At 42.9% G+C, this 19710-nt stretch overlaps 2 protein-coding genes across 2 annotated transcripts; both read right to left on the bottom strand.

Annotated features, from left to right (window-relative positions):
• Positions 1-6428: 6428 nt before the first annotated feature.
• Positions 6429-8222, bottom strand: gja10b (gap junction protein alpha 10 b). The gene is made up of 2 exons (XM_018743586.2): positions 6789-8222; positions 6429-6467 (listed from the first exon to the last, which is right to left on the bottom strand). The coding sequence occupies exons 1-2, from the start codon at positions 8220-8222 to the stop codon at positions 6429-6431; spliced, it is 1473 nt and encodes a 490-aa protein (XP_018599102.1).
• Positions 8223-9659: 1437 nt separating this feature from the next.
• casp8ap2 (caspase 8 associated protein 2) lies at positions 9660-19692 on the bottom strand. Its single transcript, XM_018743546.2, has 10 exons — positions 19556-19692; positions 18849-18944; positions 17974-18054; positions 17571-17677; positions 17274-17348; positions 16734-16849; positions 14045-16599; positions 11165-13604; positions 10953-11052; positions 9660-10834 (listed from the first exon to the last, which is right to left on the bottom strand). Exons 2-10 carry the CDS (start codon positions 18901-18903, stop codon positions 10772-10774), a joined length of 5592 nt encoding a protein of 1863 aa, XP_018599062.2. The 5' UTR covers positions 18904-18944; positions 19556-19692; the 3' UTR covers positions 9660-10771.
• Positions 19693-19710: the final 18 nt, after the last annotated feature.

Here is a 19710-nt window from a genome sequence, read left to right as displayed (position 1 = left end):
GACATTCATTTGTTTTTTTTTTTTTTTTTTTTTTAACTTTCAGACTTAATTATATGACAGACTTCTGCCTAGGAGTTGTTTTTGGTCAAGCTCTGCCAGTGTTCATTTTTTTTTTTTTAAAAAAAAAAAAAAAAAAGAAAAAAAAAAAAGTTGTTTTGTACTTTTGTTTATCGGTCGTATTTTTGAAGGTCAACACTACAATTGTCTTAACAACAGCAATACTCTTCTCCAGGTATTTTCTCCAAACCATGACTTTGTGAGGTCTTCTCACTGGACTGTCGTAATGGTGCTACCCCTCGCCTCACCTCGCCCAGAGCAGAGTCCACCGCGGTGCGAGCGCTGACCTGACCTGTGACAGCAGGCCGTTTGCACCAGGGATGGACAGACCACAGATCTCAAATCGAAAAACCTCTATGGACCTAACAGCAGCTCTCGCTCTCTCTCTCTCTCTCTCTCTCTCTCTCTCTCTCTCTCTCTCTCTCTCTCTCTCTCTCTCTCTCACACTCGTTCTCTCTCATTTTCAGTGGCGCTTGTCACAGCAATGAAATCTCAGGAAATTTTCTGAATGTTCAATATTGTTCGTGGAAATAAGAATACAGCTTCTGTACATTTACAGATTTATACAGCAGCAAGACTGTAGGAGTTCATATGCAAAAATGTCTTCTGTATAGCTCATTTTTAGCATTTCGATACTGGAGCCCTTAACATTGTACAGACGTTTGTATGTAAACATTCCTCTTTTGCCTTCTGCAGCGCCGAAATGGAGAAAAGGAAAGAAACAAACTCGGTATTTGGTCACATAGCTAGGTTCCCACACATCAGCAATACCATAGTGAATGGTAGTGTTTCATGGTGAATATTAAGAGTGCTCGTTTGTTGGAAAGTGTAGTGTATATAATGTGGGACTTGGTGACTCCCGTCGCAGTGAAATTGTACAGGTGAAGGTTTACTTTGGCTTGCTTTGGTTTGCATCGGGCGTAATTTTGCTGTTGGAAAATATTATTTAGCTGTTTCCTGTCAAGAGTAAAAGTTGGCTATCGTTAAACTCAGGAAGGCGGCTCACGCACGGACGCACGCGGACTCGCGGTGGCCCTCGCGTGTTACTGGCGGTTCGAATTGGATCTTACGAAGTGTGTTACGAGCATCGGTTCAGGGTGCATTCGGTCCAGATTCGTGCGAAACCTCATGTAACGTAAGTCGGAGCTTGAGGTGGCGACCGCGTAGTCCGGAATACGTGTCTGGAAGTCTGTCGTTCTCATCAGTATTTCGAGAGGATGTCTGTATGGGGGAGAGTCTTGCCGCTTGGACTTTGGAAAGATGTCCTGGTTTCGTCAAGGATGAGCGCCGCCACCGGGAGCCTCGGGACCCAGTCTGACGCCGTTTACGGAGGATGCGGCTCTTGATTTGGGTGTGATGTCGGGGTATAGATATACAGTATATACATGTACATATGTCATATATACAGTATATATGTATCTATATCTCCATAGATTTCGCTCTGAGTTCAGGCACTTTGTTCCTCGCACTAGGCGCTCACAACGCCAGTAAGCACTTCATGGAGGGTATGTTCTAGATTTGGAAACCTTAAGGAAAAAAAAAAAAAAAAGAAAAAGAAAAAAATTTTTAAAAATTCTGAAAAGAAAGCACTTAAATTGGCACTCAAAAGTGCACCTCTAAAATATCAACGTAATGTTTCTTTCTTTTTTTATCTTCTATTTTTCGTCTAAAATTAAGCAAGGGGTCATTTCGGTTCCAGGACAGGAGTACAGCTATTGCGGTCTGTGGAGATGTTCCGTACTTGTGTTCGTAATTGTTTTGAGGGTTAGAATAAGCTAATTAACTATTCAGTTGGATAGCCATGTGATGAGGTACATGTTGTTTAAAAAAGATTGGAACAATCATGTGGAGTAGTCAAATAGTGAGATATTTGCCCTAACTGTACATTTTGTTAAAAACATATTTCTATAACGAGAATGCATGTTGCTTGTATAATTTCTCGTCTTTCATGTTACCTATCTCTGTCATCCGCAGATAAAATATTTAATGTATATTTCTTAGAATTCCCAAAATTACACAAAATCGTACAAATTTTAAGCAAGACTTTGGCCGGACTGAAATGCAGTTCTGGATTATAGAAAGTTGTTGCAACCGTACCTGTACGGGGAGAAAAAATAGTATTCATTGACTAATGTTGTCCAGAAGTACAGATACCCTGGTAAAACAAAAAAATGTATACTGTATATCAGCTACAATAATAGCAATTTCTAGGTTTGGCTTACTTTTTCTTGTCTGTGTGTGAGTGTGTCAGGGAAGCTGTGATTGTTCTTATTTGCCTACTCTTTTGTTCATACGTTATGGCCTTGTCAAGATTTACTAGAAATTGCTATTTAAAAAGCAGTGATTTGGTAAAAATTAAAAAGGGATTCTGATGAATAAATGATAAGGGGTCATAGAAAGACCATGCACACACATGCAGGTGCCCCTAAAAGTTTACATTTTTTTTGTATGTGGAAAAAATTAAGATTCTTCCTCTAGAAAAGCACACACTCTAAAAATGACATTAGATATGTAGGTCCGACTTAAAGTCGGCTGTCATATTTAGAATGCAGTTTGTTGTTTTTGTCCCGCTTCGAGGCTTTACCTGTAGACGTAGGCTTTTTCATTTATTTCTACTTCTAGCGCTACTATGAGGGTATAGCTTTTTGGTGACCTCTTTAATTCCTTTCTGTTGTGTTACTGCACCAAAAGTGCACCTAAATCCGTGTTTTAGGTGGTCGGTGTAAGACAAAGCGCAAAGATTAAGGGCGGAGCTTGTTACTTTTCACGGGACTGCCAACCAATGAGCACAGTCCGGCGGAGACCGCCAGCCAATGGCTGCGGACTGCTTTGAAATGTATATCCAATGCCTGCTTCCGTTCCACGTTTCCTTGGCAACCTCCCTGTTGCCCCTTCCACTGAACCTTACATCATGCTGAAGTCCAATAAGCTTTTGTGCACTGTCATTTCAGTGATAAATTCACTCATTCAACGGTCATAACGCAAAGTTTTTTTTTTTTTTCCTGGTTTTCTTTGATATTGCCTCAGGGTGCCAGCAACGTGTTCAAGATTTTCTTTTTTTTGATCAGTTACTGTTTCCAAATAACAGATGTTAAACTGATTACTTTTTATGTTGAACAGGTATCTATTTTTTTATTTGTCGTTCGGGGTTGTTGAGTTCTAACCTACCGATAGTACTCGTATCCCTGTAGTTATTCAGACCACTTGTCACCAGTGCAAACTAGACGAGCGCAATACGTGCAGTTGACCTCGTTCTAAGCTACCTAATTTGAAATGAGTGAACCGCGTCGGGTTCGGTGTCTTCGCCGTGGCGATGAGCCACGTGTTCTCGAGATAAGTGCAGTTAATCCTGACCTGTTGACTGGCTGTGCTGTATACGTGGGTTGATTGACAGAGATATTTCACGTCACGTGTGATATGTTTTTTTTTTTTTTTTCTTTTTTTTTAATTTTAATTTTTTATTTTGAAAGCTGCAATGCCAATTGGCTCAATACAAAGAATTCTCTCAACTTTGCTATGTTTTTTTCTTTTTTTTTTTTTTTTTTTTAATTATTATTTATTGTTTAAATTTTTTGGCTGCTTCTCTTCTGAAAAGTAACACTGGCTTTCCAACGGTTGCTCTTTTCTCGGAAGAGTGTTTTTCGTGTCATTTGCTTCACTTTATAATTGTCGGTGACCTGATTGAATGCACATACTGAGATCATTTTAAAAAGAGGACGAAAAAACAATGTATGTTTACAAAGCAAAAGCTGTTGAGTGTTTCGTGCAGTCGGTTAATTTTTGTCATGTAAATAGGAGTGGTTAGATTTAATTGGATCGATATAGGTTAGTGTCTTGACGTACATTTAAAACTGAAAAATGCCCGCCATTTACTATGCGTCTTTTCTCCGCGACTTACTGCTCCCAAGGTGGGGGTGCTGCCGACATCGGTGGATACAAGCGCACCCCCGGTTTTTTGCCTTACACTTTACAGAGGCCATAATTCACATTGAAGTGAAGTGAGTGTATGCAAGGGCTAAAGGCCCCATCGCCGTGTCAACAGTATAGACTTTCTCACACTTATCTACCTGTGAAATCTTCATACCTCTCATAACTGGTCAATGACTGTATCAACAAAACTGCATCAGGTGTTTTTTCTATATGCTTTTTACACAGATTCTATGGAGTTATTGTATTTGGTAGGTTTTGGTGCATCATTTTTACTGTAACAGTTCTTAAGCTTGTAGTCAGTTTTTTTTTTCCCCTTGTTTTTTTTTTTTTTTTTTTTTTTAGATGACTGTTTTGTGTTAATATTGTCAGTTTGAAATAGTTGGGTTTTTTTTTTTTTTTTTTTGCCTAGTCTCCTACCTAGACTTTTTACCATTGTTTTTATTTTGCTAAAAAACCCTAATTAAATTTACTTACGCCAGTTGTAAATACAGTATTGTGCGAACCCATTTCCATTCATTTCAAATGCTAGTGTTATATGAATGAAATTTTTTTGTCTAGACACCATTTCTGTTAATGAAATAAAGAACATATCATGTATAAAACCCTGATTCCGTTTCTGTTGAATTAGGTGCTTTTTCTTCTCCTGTTTTTGCTTCGAATGTGTAATTTTTGGCTCGATTTACGGAGTGAAACTATAACCCCTCCTTTATTTCTCACAAGCACAAAATTCCAAAAATGCACCCGATGTGGTATTACATATGGGTGTTGCGTGGGTGATCGCCTACTTCCAACTTAACACAAAGTAAGAGAGTTGACATTTACTTCAAATATGAATTTTTTCATGAAATCTCAGTACATCAGTAAATGCGTAATGAAAGGGCAATTAGTAAAACAAGCTGCACTGGTCACGTGCAGCAAGATAATGTATTTCACAAAAAACGATATTTCCACATAAAGGTCAAATTTCCCCCCAGTGCCAGCTGTTTGGAAGACAAAACGATCGTGTATTCTCAACAATTTGTTTTTCACCTGCGGTTCCTTCATTTAAAAAAGCATTCCAGTGCTCTACCATTTCTGGGTTGCTGTGGATTGTGTTTATCCTCCTGAAACTCAAACTGTAGGGGGATGCTGATGAGTCTCCTGCGTTGCGTCGTCCCACCAGCCGAAAGAGGCGACCGAGTGAAACGAGGACCTAGTCGAGTGAGTAACCTGGAAACGACAACTTCATGGTTTTGTTTACCTGCTCTGTGGTCGCACCTGCTGAAAATCCTCGTGTAGGGGGCGGCGACGGGGGCAGAGCAGCCACAGATGGGGCTGATCACACTCCCTATTTCTCCCCTGGTGCCAGCAGTAGAGAGAAGACACCGAGGAGGAGAACGAGACAGAGACGAACCCAATCCCAGAGATGACGCCCGCGTCCCGACCGACCCGACTCTCCCAGCCCCCCCCCAACCCGCACGAAACCTCATCCTACCTGATCCCTGGTCCTCACCAACGGGCAACTGCACCTCTTGCCTCCTGCCTCGTCTCTTACACCTCTCATCTACATTTCCGTTACGGCTGCGGAATCAGGGAGCGCAGGAAAGTTTTGGTTGTGTGGCTCCCTGTACAGATTTACAGATAACTGTCTCTGATTGACCAGGTCTTTTAAATCATAGTAAAACCAGGTGCAGTGAAGTGTAGTAAAACCACGCTGACACTGCCAATTTCAGAACTATCTTAAAGCACTAATATTCTTTGCACGTGTCTTGCTCCAGCAAGCTGTGGCAGTGACGCCTCTGGCCTCGTATGACCGTCCGCACGATCGTCTGCCTTTCGCGGAAAAAGCATCGCGCTTCTCCACCAGGTTGGAAAGGAACGACAGAGGTTCAGAAAACTGAAATCTAGTCTGTTCTGAAAGATTTTACAATATTTATTGTTCTTTATCCTTAACCATTTGAGAATATTCTGCTGAACCGAGGAGCTCTTCTGTCTGTTGTGACCGCGTGTTGCTAAATATTGATACGAGATTGCGCAGAAAGCATGCCTTTTCAGGTAATACTGTACAAAATAGGTACGCGGTATATTTCCGGTAAATCCCATATGTCCCGTATTTTTCTGTTAGCAGTAACTCGTCTCACTTTATAGACACCCAGTTGCTCCCCTCACTCTGAGCTGCATTCTGACCTGCTGGAGGTCTTTGAGCGCAGAACCCGAAACATACAGCAAAAAGCAAAAAAAAGAAAAAAAAAAAAAAAGATTATAACTTCCGAAAGAGTAGTAACTGCAAATGCTGTCTCCAAATAAAACCTAGAGCAAAAACCCATGAGTCATTAGCACTATACGTGTTTGTAATATGGAAAATGGAAATGCAGCGTAGCGTAAGGTATGCAGAAGGATCCTGCTCCATTTGTCCCGGCTTGTAATCCTGCTCCTCTTCCCACATTTGCCAGCTGCTGGCTTCATTTTTTCATAATCGAGGATAGCTCAAGGATCATACTCTGAAAGAGAGTGCAAGGGATAATATATTACCGTAATTCTAAGGTTAAAAACACAGCTATGAAGTGTTCATCAAGGTTCATCCATCGTGAATAGCTTTAAATACCCAGAAACATTTATAAATCTTTATAATCTGAATAGATCATTCAGGCTTTCATATGATACGTTTTCCGCAATAAGTGAAAAAAATCAGAATTTTTCACTTCCTTGTGTGGTCTGTCCCACACAAGAACACCTTAGATTTGGCCTAAATCAGTACATCTAAATGTATACTTTCTGATAAGACCATCTTACACAAGACCATCCCTACTGTCTCTACTTGCCATAGACATTCTTCTCCCGGTCGCCGGGGGTGGGGTCATTGGCGGGCTCTCTCCCTGCGTCATGCGCTTTGAGTCCGAGTCGGAACCGCTTTCAGAAGCCGGACTTCCAGGTGGACTGGCTAACTTGCTTTCGGAGAGCCCGCGGGACATGAAGCTGGCCTTTCTGGTCGAAGGGTAGTGTCCGCTGTCTGGGGAGTCGCTGCGGTCCTCTCCGAAGTCCTTGTAGCAGCTGACTCGACTCTGCTTGCGGAGGGCGTTGCGCACGGCTGCGGGTATCTCCATGTGGCTGCTCTGAGTAGGCCCTTTAGGCTGGGCTCCACAGTGACCCGGATATCCGGCGCCCTTGGGCCCGTTCCCCCCGTTAGAGTCATCGCTGCTGCACGAACGTTCCCGGTTCTCCGGGGTATCACGGCGCTCACCTTGAACTGACTGCCGCTGGTGTCTGGGGCGCTGATCAGAGCCGCTCGCACGGTCCCGGCCGCCCACAGCGCTGTCGCGTCTCAGCGCCTCGTCGACAGCCGCGGGACCCGCTGAAGGCATGTACACAGGAAGAGGCTCCATTTGTCCGTCTGGCACACCTGTGCAGGCCGCATGCGTGAGCTGTATCGTTTTCTGCGGCGATGAGTTAGTAAGAATACACACTTGGTGCACCATGGAGTTTTTCTTGGATTTGCAGATGCTGTCATCGTCTGCGCCGCTGCTGCCGTACAAACTCTCCTTGATCTTCTTGAGTCCTAAATGCGATATTTCAAGGAGATTGAGAAAGAGCGAAACCCCGGCGATCACCAGCATGAAGACCATGAATATCGTTTTTTCCGTCGGCCTGGAAACAAAACAGTCCACGCTATTTGGACATGGCATCCTTTTGCATTTATACAGGGGATCCAGCCCGATTCCATACAGGACATACTGGCCCACTATAAATCCGACCTCTACAACAGACCTCGTTAAGATATGGAAAACGTACGTGCGGAGCAGCGACCCCCGCAGAGGGGCTTTGCTCACTTTCTTCTGCTCCTCCAACTTTCTCAGCTCCCTCTCGATTCGTTTGTGCTCCTCCAAAACGGGCTCCTTGTCCTCCAGCTCTGCCTTCAGCTGCGCTTTCTTCCGGTGCCGCTCCTTTTCCAGCGCGCGCAGGCGGTACAGCGCGTGGCCCATGTACACCAGAGACGGCGAGGACACGAAGATGATCTGCAGCACCCAGTAACGTATGAGGGATATGGGGAATGCCTTATCGTAGCACACGTTCCTGCAGCCAGGCTGCTCCGTGTTGCAGACAAACTCGCTCTGCTCGTCGTCCCAGACATCCTCCGCCGCCACGCCGAGGACGAGCATCCGGAATATAAAGAGGATGGTCAGCCAGATCTTCCCCACGATGGTGGAGTGAATGTGCACTTCTTCCAAGATGCTGCCCAACAGGTTCCAGTCTCCCATCTTCAGCACCGCATATTTTCAACACTGTAAAGTCGGGGATTCGTGACAAGCAAACAGAAGAAAAGCAGAGCTCAAGACACAGTTCTCGATAAATTTAAATTCAACATCTCACATGGGAAGCAAGGTGGAGTAGCCTACGTCTGTTAAGATTCTCCACCATAATCCTGAACTGTCAAAGTATAACAACTCTGGAACAGGAAACATCTATCATTAAGAAGTTTCCTGCAAAAAATTAAACATAGCCCAACTTTTTGAAAGCTTTCTTTTCAGACATGAGGATAACGTTGGCATATTTTACCCACCGAGTTAGGAAGAGACACCTCCTCTCTGAGCATCGTTGCTGCAAATGCATCAGCGACACTCTGCACCCAGCGCTTAGGCGAGATCGACCTAAAACCAAGCGGACAATGTCCCGGGGCTGATTTTATAACACAACTGTTGAGTGCAGCGCACCCGACGAGTTACCCACAGTGCCTCCCGGCCTCGGGCCCTTCTAGCACTCGTCAATATGACACGTGTGAAAACTCCTTTATCGGCTGTCAAAACCGTTTAAACCACCGTGGTATTGCATTTACTCGAAAGATGTTGGTAAAACGACTTCCGTTTTTTTTCTCTCCGATTTTGTAATAATATAGGACGCAAATGATAGGTTTTATAAAGCATAACAAAGAGATCTGACTAAACTGTAGAGCCAGACAGAATGATCAATGAGTCATGTCCGATTTCATAGTCAAGTGGGCGATATGCTATTTTAGGCGAGATGTTTGTCTGTCTGCCTGCCAGCTGAAGAGGATCCCTGCGAAGAGCAGCCATCTGAGGATTTTTAACCCACCCCTATGTGTACGTTGGCGTCCAGAGTCCGCAACCTTTCGTCTGTTCGGGAGGAACTGTGTACCGGGGTCAAACCTTCAGTCCAGGCCACTTACAATGCTAGGTATGCTGAACTTCCTATGTACATTGAGCTATTTATACAGCAGAGCGATTTAATGCACTCAGTCTAACATTCACACACTGCAGGCAATTAGTGAACAATTTACCTGAAATACATATCTGGACTGCGGGAGAAAAACAGCACCCAGTGGAAATGTACACGATCACAGGGAGAACACGTACCATCAGAACCCAGAGCCCGGGAGAAACGAGGCTCCAGAGCTACACGCTGTGCCACCAAGCCCGGTAAATTAATTAAATGTACGTGTAACGTTGTCGTTTCGAGAACTTGTATTAATGACCTGAATGTCCTTGTTGTAGAGCTATGTGATTAAGAGCTGTGCATTTGTTCTGCTCTCAGCGCAACTTAAATCTGTATACTAATTTTAATATTCAGAAATATAATTCATCCCCCCTCCCAGAAATGATCACGGACAAGAGTAAATAAATTAACTTTAATAAAAAGTTTTCACATTACATTATTTTAAAACCACAGCATGTGCCTCCACCAATCTTCTCCATTACCAAAAATTTAGAAAAACAAACTCATCCATAAAAATATAATCCTTGAATTCTGTACAAATGTACACATTGGACACATTTGCATTGTGCAAATCAAGTATTGTGAAATGAATGAAAATTTTAACCAAACTGAATGTAACTGCAACAATATGGTTGCTCTCACAGTAGCTTTGTGTCAGATGTCCACAAGAAGATCCCGGTATGTGCACTTAATGTTTTTAATGCACTCCAAGCAAACTTCTGCATGTTTCATGTCAAAGATGCATCTCTGCTGGCAAGCTGCTCTTCTGAAGTACTTGTTATGGCCTCTCGTATAATACAAACAACTAGGGTCATCAACAAAATCACAATGTACTCATATCACTTGAAAACAGTTGTTTACCATGTTTACCTTTTTAATGTTCCTATACTGTAATGTGTCATGGCTTAGAGATTAGTAATTTTAGAGGCAAAGTGTAATTGCCTGTAATTTTTTCCAAACATAATGAGGTAGACTGGAATCATCACCTGCAACTGAACAGGGTAATCCAAAAACCATTTTTTAAACATTAATATCAGTCCCATACAAGGTCAGTACCTCTAACTGTTATAAGTGAACTCTGAACACAAATTTTCTTATATTAGTAGTTTTGTTTTACAAAAATTGAGAGACTCAAATACTCAGGCCAGGAAACCAGCGTAGATGTGGTTGTTGGACTTCAAAGTGATAACTTACATTAACACTTTTTAAATGCACTTAGATGAAAACCTCCAAAATGTCCTAAAAACCTGGAATTCTGGTATTTACATATATTTTCATCCACTGGAAATTCAAACCTGCATCCTGGAGAAGGGTCAACGGTCTTCGTGAGATGAAGAAATTCCACCTACTGCCAAACTCCCACAAAGGGTATAAGTGCATTTTACCTTCGCTTCTTACTGTGCCAACAGTCGGCTCAACTGATATCCAGGCTGACTCTGCTGGTCATCTGTCCTACAGTTCTGTTCCCCAACTGCTCCATAAAACCTCTGCTGTATTTTCAGTGGGCTACATCTGCAATACTGCAACATCCCAGGCTCTTCAGCCCTTCTGTGACATGGGACCTGCTCTTGTCATCTCAGCAATTCATTCTTTCCTTCTTCTTGAATAACTTCATCAGCTGCGAGAACCTGTCAGCAATCTGTAGAGAGAAAGGACACCATTCATCTTCATACTAAATCACGCTCCGCTTATATATGTCATAGAGAAATGAAAACATTACTTTCACATGCTCAGACACGATGTATTCAAGAAGCTACCTGCGACGGTGACTTTTTTAACTTTGCAGACAGATTTGAAAAGGTCTCTGGAGAGGCACCGCTTGTCTTCAGTTCAATAAGAATGTGTCTGTCCTCCTCCCTTCAGGAAAAAAAAAAAATAACTGATTACAAAACATGCGGTGATTAAAGTGTGTGAGATTTTATGATGGACGTTCAACTAAATCCATGATCAAAATGTGTACACAACTCACCTGGTCCATGTCACCACCACCTCTCCTTTTCTTCTAACAACATTCTCAGCAGACAGACTGTTGGCTGACTCAGGAGAAGATACAGAGTTATACATCTCCTTTGGTGAAAATATCGTTTCAATTTTTTTCTTTGATTTTTTCTTAGTTTGCTCGTGTAGCACTTCAGTTCTTGCTTTCTTTGTTGTCTGCTCAGGGTGGCGTTTCTTCCTTTTTTTTTTGACACTACCATCCTTGGCCTTGAATTCTGTGAGGGTGCTTTGGTTAGTTTTGGGAGTGGTTTTGTCTTGTGACACCATCAGTTCTTCCATGGAGTTGCCTTTTGGGTCCTTCTCAGCCACCTGGGATAAATGTTCACCACTGGTATCACAAAGGTTGTCTTGGTCAAACCGTTCCACATCAATGGAACTGCATACAGTTTGAGTCTGGGACTCCTTACGATTATCATCATTAGACACCACATCTTGGGCTGCCTTCGGTGTTGATGGTCCTCGAGTTCCATCCGTGGAAGTGGGACTAGAAGCAGCGCTGGGGGATGTGTGTCTAATTCTGACGATGAAGTGGTCATTTGACTTCTCCATCACCACTGCCTGCATGGGTACATGTGGTTTGAACTGAAATGTTTGAGGCACAGCATCCGCCTCCCTGGAGTCTCCACCGGTAGACTCACTGCTGGAATTATCAGAGTCCAGAGCCAAATGGATGTCCTGCTCTGTAGCGTCTTCTCCATCCAGCAGGGCATCCTCACTGAAGTGGGCACTGATTATGCTTTCTGGGGCTGAGATGTATTCTTCACCCACCGGGTTCAAGAAGCTGAGGTGGTTGTCCGACTTCAGCGGCGAAGGGATTGTGAGGGAGACTGCCAGATCCTCTGCCAAAATGGAGTAGGACCTTTGTGAAACTGTAGCAGATGACGATGTATTTCTACCGACAGATAGGCTTGAGGGAACCTCCAACATGCAGCTTTCATCAAACACTGCTGGGCTCAGAGGTATCCTGATTTTTGAGTTTGGAGAGGTAAACTTGCACGGTGAGATAGCTGACCATGCCGTAACAAGCTTTGAAGGTGTCGTCATGATCTTATTTGGAGATGTCACGCCCACATAGCTCTCCCCAAACTGAACGTCTTTTCGAGGTGTACTGACAGGCCAGTTGGCAACATCTCCCATAGACACACTGTTTTCCAGCAGATCTGACCCTTGCAACAGACACTTGAAGATCTCCCCCATCTGGGAGTCTGTGACCAAGTTAAAGGTCAAGCTGGATGCCTGCTGCTCAGTGAGGATTTCAAAATCAGATTTATCTGGGAGAGAAGTGTTATGGAACGGTCGAAGACAAGACTTTTCTGTAATACTGTCACTTTTTGTTGGTGTGACACCAGATTGGGAACAGGCCAGAGGTAAGTCTTGCTTTTTGTCTTCTGGTACCTTGTCATTCTGTTCCATAGCAATTCTTAGATTTTTACCCCTGCTACCCAAACCTGTCCTGTAAGGGACAACACTGGGTACCACAGTCTTCCCTTGAGCTTTGGAAGGTGCCTGTTCTGCTTTCTTATTAGGCTCTGGGACCAAAGTTACTGAAGACTTAGCTGGGCTCACCTCTTTCTTCTCCCTTGATCGCCCAAATTTGCTTTCAGTTTTGGATGAGGGTCTCGCCTCCGCAGGTTTGCACAGATTTGTGAAGGCCATCTTGATTTCCTTGAACAAGAAGTCAAACTGACCTTCTACAAAAGTCCACAGTTTCTTTTTCAAACTAGGTGCCTGCTGTTCAAAGATGCGCTTGACAATGCCATTATTGGAAATCTTCTTCATCCATACCGAAATGATATTATTCAGCTTCGGTTTTGGATTGTTCTCCCTGCCGCACAATTTACTGAAGTTGGCATTATTCACAAAGTCCGTAAAGGAAAACAGAGACATGTCAATTATATTGTAGAAAGACTTTTTTGGAAAGGTTTTGTGGAGTTTCATGTACTTTTTCCTCATCAGACTGCGAATCACCTTGAACATTTCCATGGCTTCATGGACTGTGGAAGGACTGGCTTTGGGCAGAAGGGGCATAATGGTTTTAAAACGTCTTTTTTTTGAGAGGGGGCTCTTAGTAGGTGTGCCTGCACTTTTAGTTCCTGTTCCAGAGTTTCCCTGAGAAACCACTGGCATCTTCTGGACTTGTCTCTTAGCTGGGGACCTTGGACGGGACTGATGTTTTCCGGCCATTGACAAACTACCCCTATTTTGTGGAGGACTAAGAGGAGCCGGGTTGCTGTCATCTTCACTGTCGCTCACAATCTCTCCCTCCTCCAGTTCATTTTCATCCTCCGATGAGCTGGAGGATGACAAAGCAACAGAGGGAGCCTGGTCCTTCTGTGGCCTTTGTGTGGCGCTGCAGTCGGGCTTCTCATTCTCCTTATTTACATCCATCCTTACAGCCACATTGGAAAAATCTGTACAAAGGAAATATTATTTAAAATAGCTGATTTAAAGACAATATGAATCACAATGTAAGAATGTTATGATTCTACTAATTACATTTATGCATTTAGCAGCTGCTTTTTTCTGAAGTGATGCGCCAGTCAGAATAAGCAAAAGTGCATTTAATCGCAAAGAGCTTTAGATAAACACATGATTATCTGCACCTCAGTTTTGGCGATACGCATTACTGAAACAGCTGCCTATAGAATTGACAGGAAACACAAAGAAGATTATGAGATGATGTGATGGAGCGATCAGGAGAAGAAGGTCTAAAAGATTTGTTCTGAGATCCTATTTGACTGCTGAAAAGTTTTGAAAAGCAGCTCTGAGGGAGAGAGGGAGCTCATTCTCCCACAGTGGCACCAGAACATATTAAGAAGCTGAAACAACAAACTTAATTTCTTATACACACCTTTACTAAGACTTTTGACATGTGGAGCCTTGCCTGAAGAGAGGGGCTGACTTTTCACAGGGCGGACAGGGCTGGTGAGAGGACTAATGGCGTTTGGGATGAGACGGATGTTCTTCAGAGTAAGCATCATGGAGTCTTCATCCTGGTACAGCAGTACAGAACTTGAAGGAACAGGGTTTCGCTCCTCATCTTTGGTGGAATCTGGTTCGGAGCAGTTCTTAGGCGAAAGGACGGAACTACTAGCTGATTCGGGAACCTCCATAGGGCTTTCCTTCAGCTGGCTGTCGCACAGGTCCGTCTTTTCAGCATTACTTTCAGACTCTGTAGTCGAAATTACAACGGTTTCTGCGGCCTCAGAAGTATTTATGGGCTTATCGCAGCACTCCGACAGCATCTCTATGTTGACAGTGCTGGACACGTCATCTGCAGAAGTATCACAAGTCTCTTTCCTCGAGACCCTGTGATCGGTGCTTCTTTCCACAGCAACAGAAGCACACACACCATGGGACTCTTCAGACTGGACAGGAAGTGGATTATTCTGTTTACCACAGTTATCACTAGTATTATCAACAGAAACCCCCACACATCCCGCATCATCTTCGGTCACAGTCAGAGAAGATTCAGCATGCGGGGTCTCGCACACAGAAAGACCAGTGTCACTTTCCAACCCACTCACATCGTTACCATTTCTAACTTCGTTCACCTGAACTACAGAATTCAGAAGGTGCTCTCTGGCTCCATTTTCTACCATTACGATGGAGGGTATGATTTTTAGAGCACTATCAGCATCCCTTATCTCAGCAACTGAAGAACAATCTGTCTGGTGTGCCGTTTGCGCCGCGGCAGCTGGTTTGGAGCCTTGACTTTCCAACACATTGGACTGTTTGCATTCTCTGCTTTGGACAACTGTGTCTTCACTGTGGTTTAGTATTACTGACTCAGACATGGGTTTTTCTGCTATGCTTGTCCCATTTGAGCTGACTCTGTCCTGTTCACCTTCTTTTCCACACTTTTTGACATCACACTGCTGTTTTGGCTCCTTAGCGTTTCCTGACACGTGGTTCACCGGGTGAGATACTGCTGATATTTTATTGATTTTGTGTTCCTCTTGCAAAAACTCATGACTGCTGTTAACCTCATCTATGACACAGTAATCCTCCCCAAAGTCATACTGATCATATTCTTCTTGACCCTCTTGGAGGTCTCTAGGGGTTCTGTCCTCTGCCTCCTTGCCTTCAGAGCATAACCTTGGCTTTTTAACTGGAGAAAGAGTGAGATTCAGCGTTTCCATGAAACTCAGCTTTTTATTCTGGCAGTTTACTTCAGAAACTTTTTCTTTGTCAGTTTCATGTTCAACAACATCCGCCTCCAGAGTCCCGCTCCTCTTCCCATGGTCCTTCTCATTGAGTGACGTTAAGCCTTCTGCTGAATCTTTCCTGGAGCTGCTGAAGCTCTCAGTCCCGGTGCTGTGCTCATTGCAAGGAGTGTTTCGCTTTTCATCCCTCAAACTGCCCCGACTCGCTGACTCTCTGACCTTTTTATCGCCGTCAGTCTTTCCATGCCTGTCCTTTCCACTCTTGCTACTCTCCTTCCATTTTCTTCTCTCATATTCATCACGCTTCTCTGCCTTACTGCTTCTTTCCAATCTACTCCTGTTTTCCTCCTCCCTGCGCCACCTCTCCTTCTTTTGCAGGTCCCACGTAGGACTTCTTTGCCCCCTGTGGCTGGATGAGTGTCGTGCCCCACTCTCGCAACTACCATGGTTAGAGCTAGACCGCTTCCCATCCTTGCACTTTGGTCCTGGAACACTTCTGTCGCCCATGTGCCGATCTTTGCCATACCGTCTCTCCTGACTGCTGCTTCTCTGTCTTTTTTCTCTTGAGTCCTTGTGCCGTTCATTTGTCGAATGAGAACCACAACTTGTGCGATGCAAAGCATCTGACGTTGGGCTCCATTTTTTCTGATGAGATGGACTGTTACTCCTCTCTAGCTTTCCAGGTAAGTTACTTGCAGGATGCTGGCGATTACTTCTGTTAGGTTCAGTACAATCCTTAGCCAGCTCCTTATGGTCTCTGTTCAGTTCCTCTTGATCCTTTTGTTTTTGCTCGTTTCCACCAAATTCAATATGATTAAGTTGGTCTTTTCTAGTCGTAGCCTGCTGTTTCCCATCTTTGACGTTTTGGGAAACCTCTTCTTGCATTACAGTACTATTCTGCTGTCTGTCAGTGCTTCCTGTGCATACTTTGCCAGACTGTGCTGGTTCCTCCCTGGAAACAGGGAGCAACATTCTTGTTTCAGGGTGAGTTCTAATGCACCTGCCTTTATGAAGTGGTGTAGCAGTTACAGGTGAGCTGTCTATACATGAAAGGCTAGGGTGCTGAACAAAACTATTTCTGTCCTCGGAGTGGTGTTCATGTAGCTCCTTTGAGGGAAAGGTAACTTTTGGTTCCTGCATTTGTACCACTGCCGATGAAGCGCAGGTCCCTGAAGGATCCAGTCTGGTACTCTGACGTCTCTGAGCATAGTGCTGTGTTCGAGGAGGGCCACAACCAAACCTGTGAATGGGTAATTGAAAATAATTAATAATCAAATCAATACTGCAAATCTTATCTGCAGTTGAATTTAAAGAAATGTCCTTCAAAATGTCTTTTAATTGAACTCAGTGTGAAGATTGAAAACAGGAACTTGCCTTTGATTCAGCCTGCTGATCTCCTCGTCCTTACGCAGTATTTCCATTTTGGCCGTTTTAATAAGTGCACATATGTTTTTCTTGAGACGTATATTCTCCGTGTGCAAGGTGGTGTTCTTAAAACAAATGAGGGCAAAATTAAAACAACATAATAGACAAGGAAAGAGTTTATGCCTGGAAAGTGACACATGCATTGACACCTCCTCTAAGTCTGCTTATGTGCCAGTATCAAATTTGTACACTTTGGGAGAACAACATCTGCTCAGATGAGGGTGTCTATTTCCAGAGTTTGACAGACCCACAAGAAGATACAAATCATGTTTATCCACTCAGAAATTCAGTGCACAATGGGGAAAGCCCAGTAATGCACTGTTAAATTGCTGCGCACTGCCAGGAGGGTATTCAAAACCATTCATTTACATTAGCGCCATTAACTTAAGTTCAGTGGCTGTGCAGGTCAGGATACAAATCAGATGAGTGGTCATAAACAAGTTGGCCTTAAGAGGCACAAAACTCTAGAACAAGAACATAAGGACTAACCTTTTCTTGTACTTGCTGTAGCTTACACAACAATTCCTTAACCTTATTTTCTGCTGCATCCAACTTGGTCTTGAGCTATGATTTAAAAATAAAAAAAATAAAAAAACGGTAAGCAATCGGCATAGCAAATTTGTGTGCTAGTTGGTGGCACAGTGGTTAATAAGTTGAAAAGGCAGCAATACACACCGTTTGAATTAAGTCACTTTGGTTAAAAGGCTAAGTAAAAAAAAAATGCTGTCGACATTCAAGATTAAGTGAAAACAGGGTAATGAAAAATAGTGTTTAAGGGCCTCAAACCTCATTGTACGAAGCTTCTCTTTCCTGTTGCTCTTCTTTGATGATTTCTTCATATAAATCCATTGAATCCTTTAGCTTCCCAGGAGAGATGTGGGTATTCACTTTGTCTGTGAATAAATTGAATATAGTCCTAAATCACAGGCAATTTTCAAGGGCCCAGAGAATTTCATTCTGAATTTCAATGTAATGCCTCGCAATCATGTAGTGACAATATAACAAATTTGAATATAACGCATTTTCCATCTCTATGATCAAGCAAGCTGTGATGAAGGATTTCTGTCATGTGCTTTGAACCAGTGATCAATCAAAGTCTAGTTCTTTAACTACTGGCATCTTGAAGTCCACATGTGTTTTTTTAAATATTTAAAAAAAAAAAAGAAACAAACAAACAAAAAAACTTTACCTGTATGTTCACCATTTCCAGGACTAGAGTCTAATCCGGAGTAAATATCCACTGAGTTCTCATCATGAACAACAGGAGAGTCTGAAATATGACATCTCTAGATTAATTTTTTTTGTTTATGCTTCTTAAAAAAACCATTTAAAGTTTAATTCAGTATAACTTCTGAGGGCATTATGCAGTTGTAGCATTAGCTCTATGCAACTCATGACCCTGACTTACAACGGGGTTTCATTCTGATGAACTTGTCATAAGTTGATTTAATCACAAGTCGTAAACACCCTTAAAGTGTGTAAGAAATCACAAAGATGCATAAACAATTAACATGAATTATCTGCGCACAGAACTCTGATATAAAGTATAATATAAAGTAATAAAATGACATTTTCATCCTGCCTTATTATTTTCACATTCAGAGGTAAATCTGTTTTATTTAGGTTTTTCTTTCTAGCCATTGTAGAAAAGCAAATGGAATGACAAAGTACTTCTGTAAATAAAACACAAATCACTAACAGACATATCGACTGAGTCAAAAAGAAATATTTCTTGCAGCAGCGCAGCCAGTCAATACTACAGTACGGAAGACGGAGCGGTCGTTATGAAACGCTACGACCAAACACTGGAACTGGAAAATAATATAATAATGTTTTTGGAATGGCCGTTGGAAGTCGTATACATCGTAAGTTGAGGACAACCTGTACCGTCTGGTCTTTTAAATACCACTCTGGATTTTTTTTTTTTTAACCATGTTTTTTTTTTCCCCCCCTCAACATCGGATCATTAAAAGATGTCTCGGAACAACACGAAGAGTATGCGGCGTTGACATCAGAAGGGAAATCCGAACACAGTTCGTCTAATTTACAGACAAGGGGACTCACCACAGTGACTTCCTCCGAGGCCCCTATACATCTCGTCTGAGAAACTCATCTCCATGTTGTTCACAACTGCTGCTGCAGAAGTTACCTGAAAACGAACTGAACATCAAGAAGCTCTGGTCAGGGAGACACACGCTCGGTTCACATAGACAAACAAATAGAAAGGGTGTGAAGCCTACATCGCTTCTAAAATTGACATATAGTAAAACAATAATTGCTCATTTCATAAGGAAGTTGATCAGGAAGCCAGACTTCTTGCAGAAATGCTCCGATACATTGAAAGCATGAGGATGGATAAACTAGTAAAGGAATGATGTGACATTAATTTAAAAAAAAAAAACTTTAAAGAATGAAAATAACAATACAAGAGTTAAATGTTTCTCAGTGAGCCATGTGAAGAGTCCCCTGTGCAAGACTCGCAGGTGATGTCTGAAGCATTATTGATGCTTAAAAAAATCGTTGATAAATGTATCTCTTCCAGATTACAAATAAAAACAAGAGGACAGTGAGTGTTCAAATCAAACTCAAAGCTGACAACATACTAGTTACTATGTGTTGTATTAATCTACTCTACACTACTTTACACACACAAAGCATCCCTCGGCGATGCGATGGTCAGTCCTGTAGCGTCGCTTCACGCTCCTGCGCCGCACTCCGCGGCCTTCGTTTTGCGCCTGAAGTATAAAACAATAAATATAACTGGTGTTTACCGTTGGAAGGAGGCGAGCTCGCCGTCCTCGCATACTCATCACTCTCACACAGCTAGCTGGACACGGGCGCGCCAACCGGGACACCCTCACTACGCCACAGGAAATTACGACATTTTCCCGCGGTCTCTCCGGCCAAAGGCGCTGAAGGTACCGGT

The sequence above is a fragment of the Scleropages formosus genome, chromosome 1 (genome assembly GCF_900964775.1).
Source record: "Scleropages formosus chromosome 1, fSclFor1.1, whole genome shotgun sequence".
NCBI lineage: Eukaryota > Metazoa > Chordata > Actinopteri > Osteoglossiformes > Osteoglossidae > Scleropages > Scleropages formosus.
Note: the sequence above shows the minus strand (reverse complement) of the source record. Positions and strands in the feature narration are given on the sequence as shown.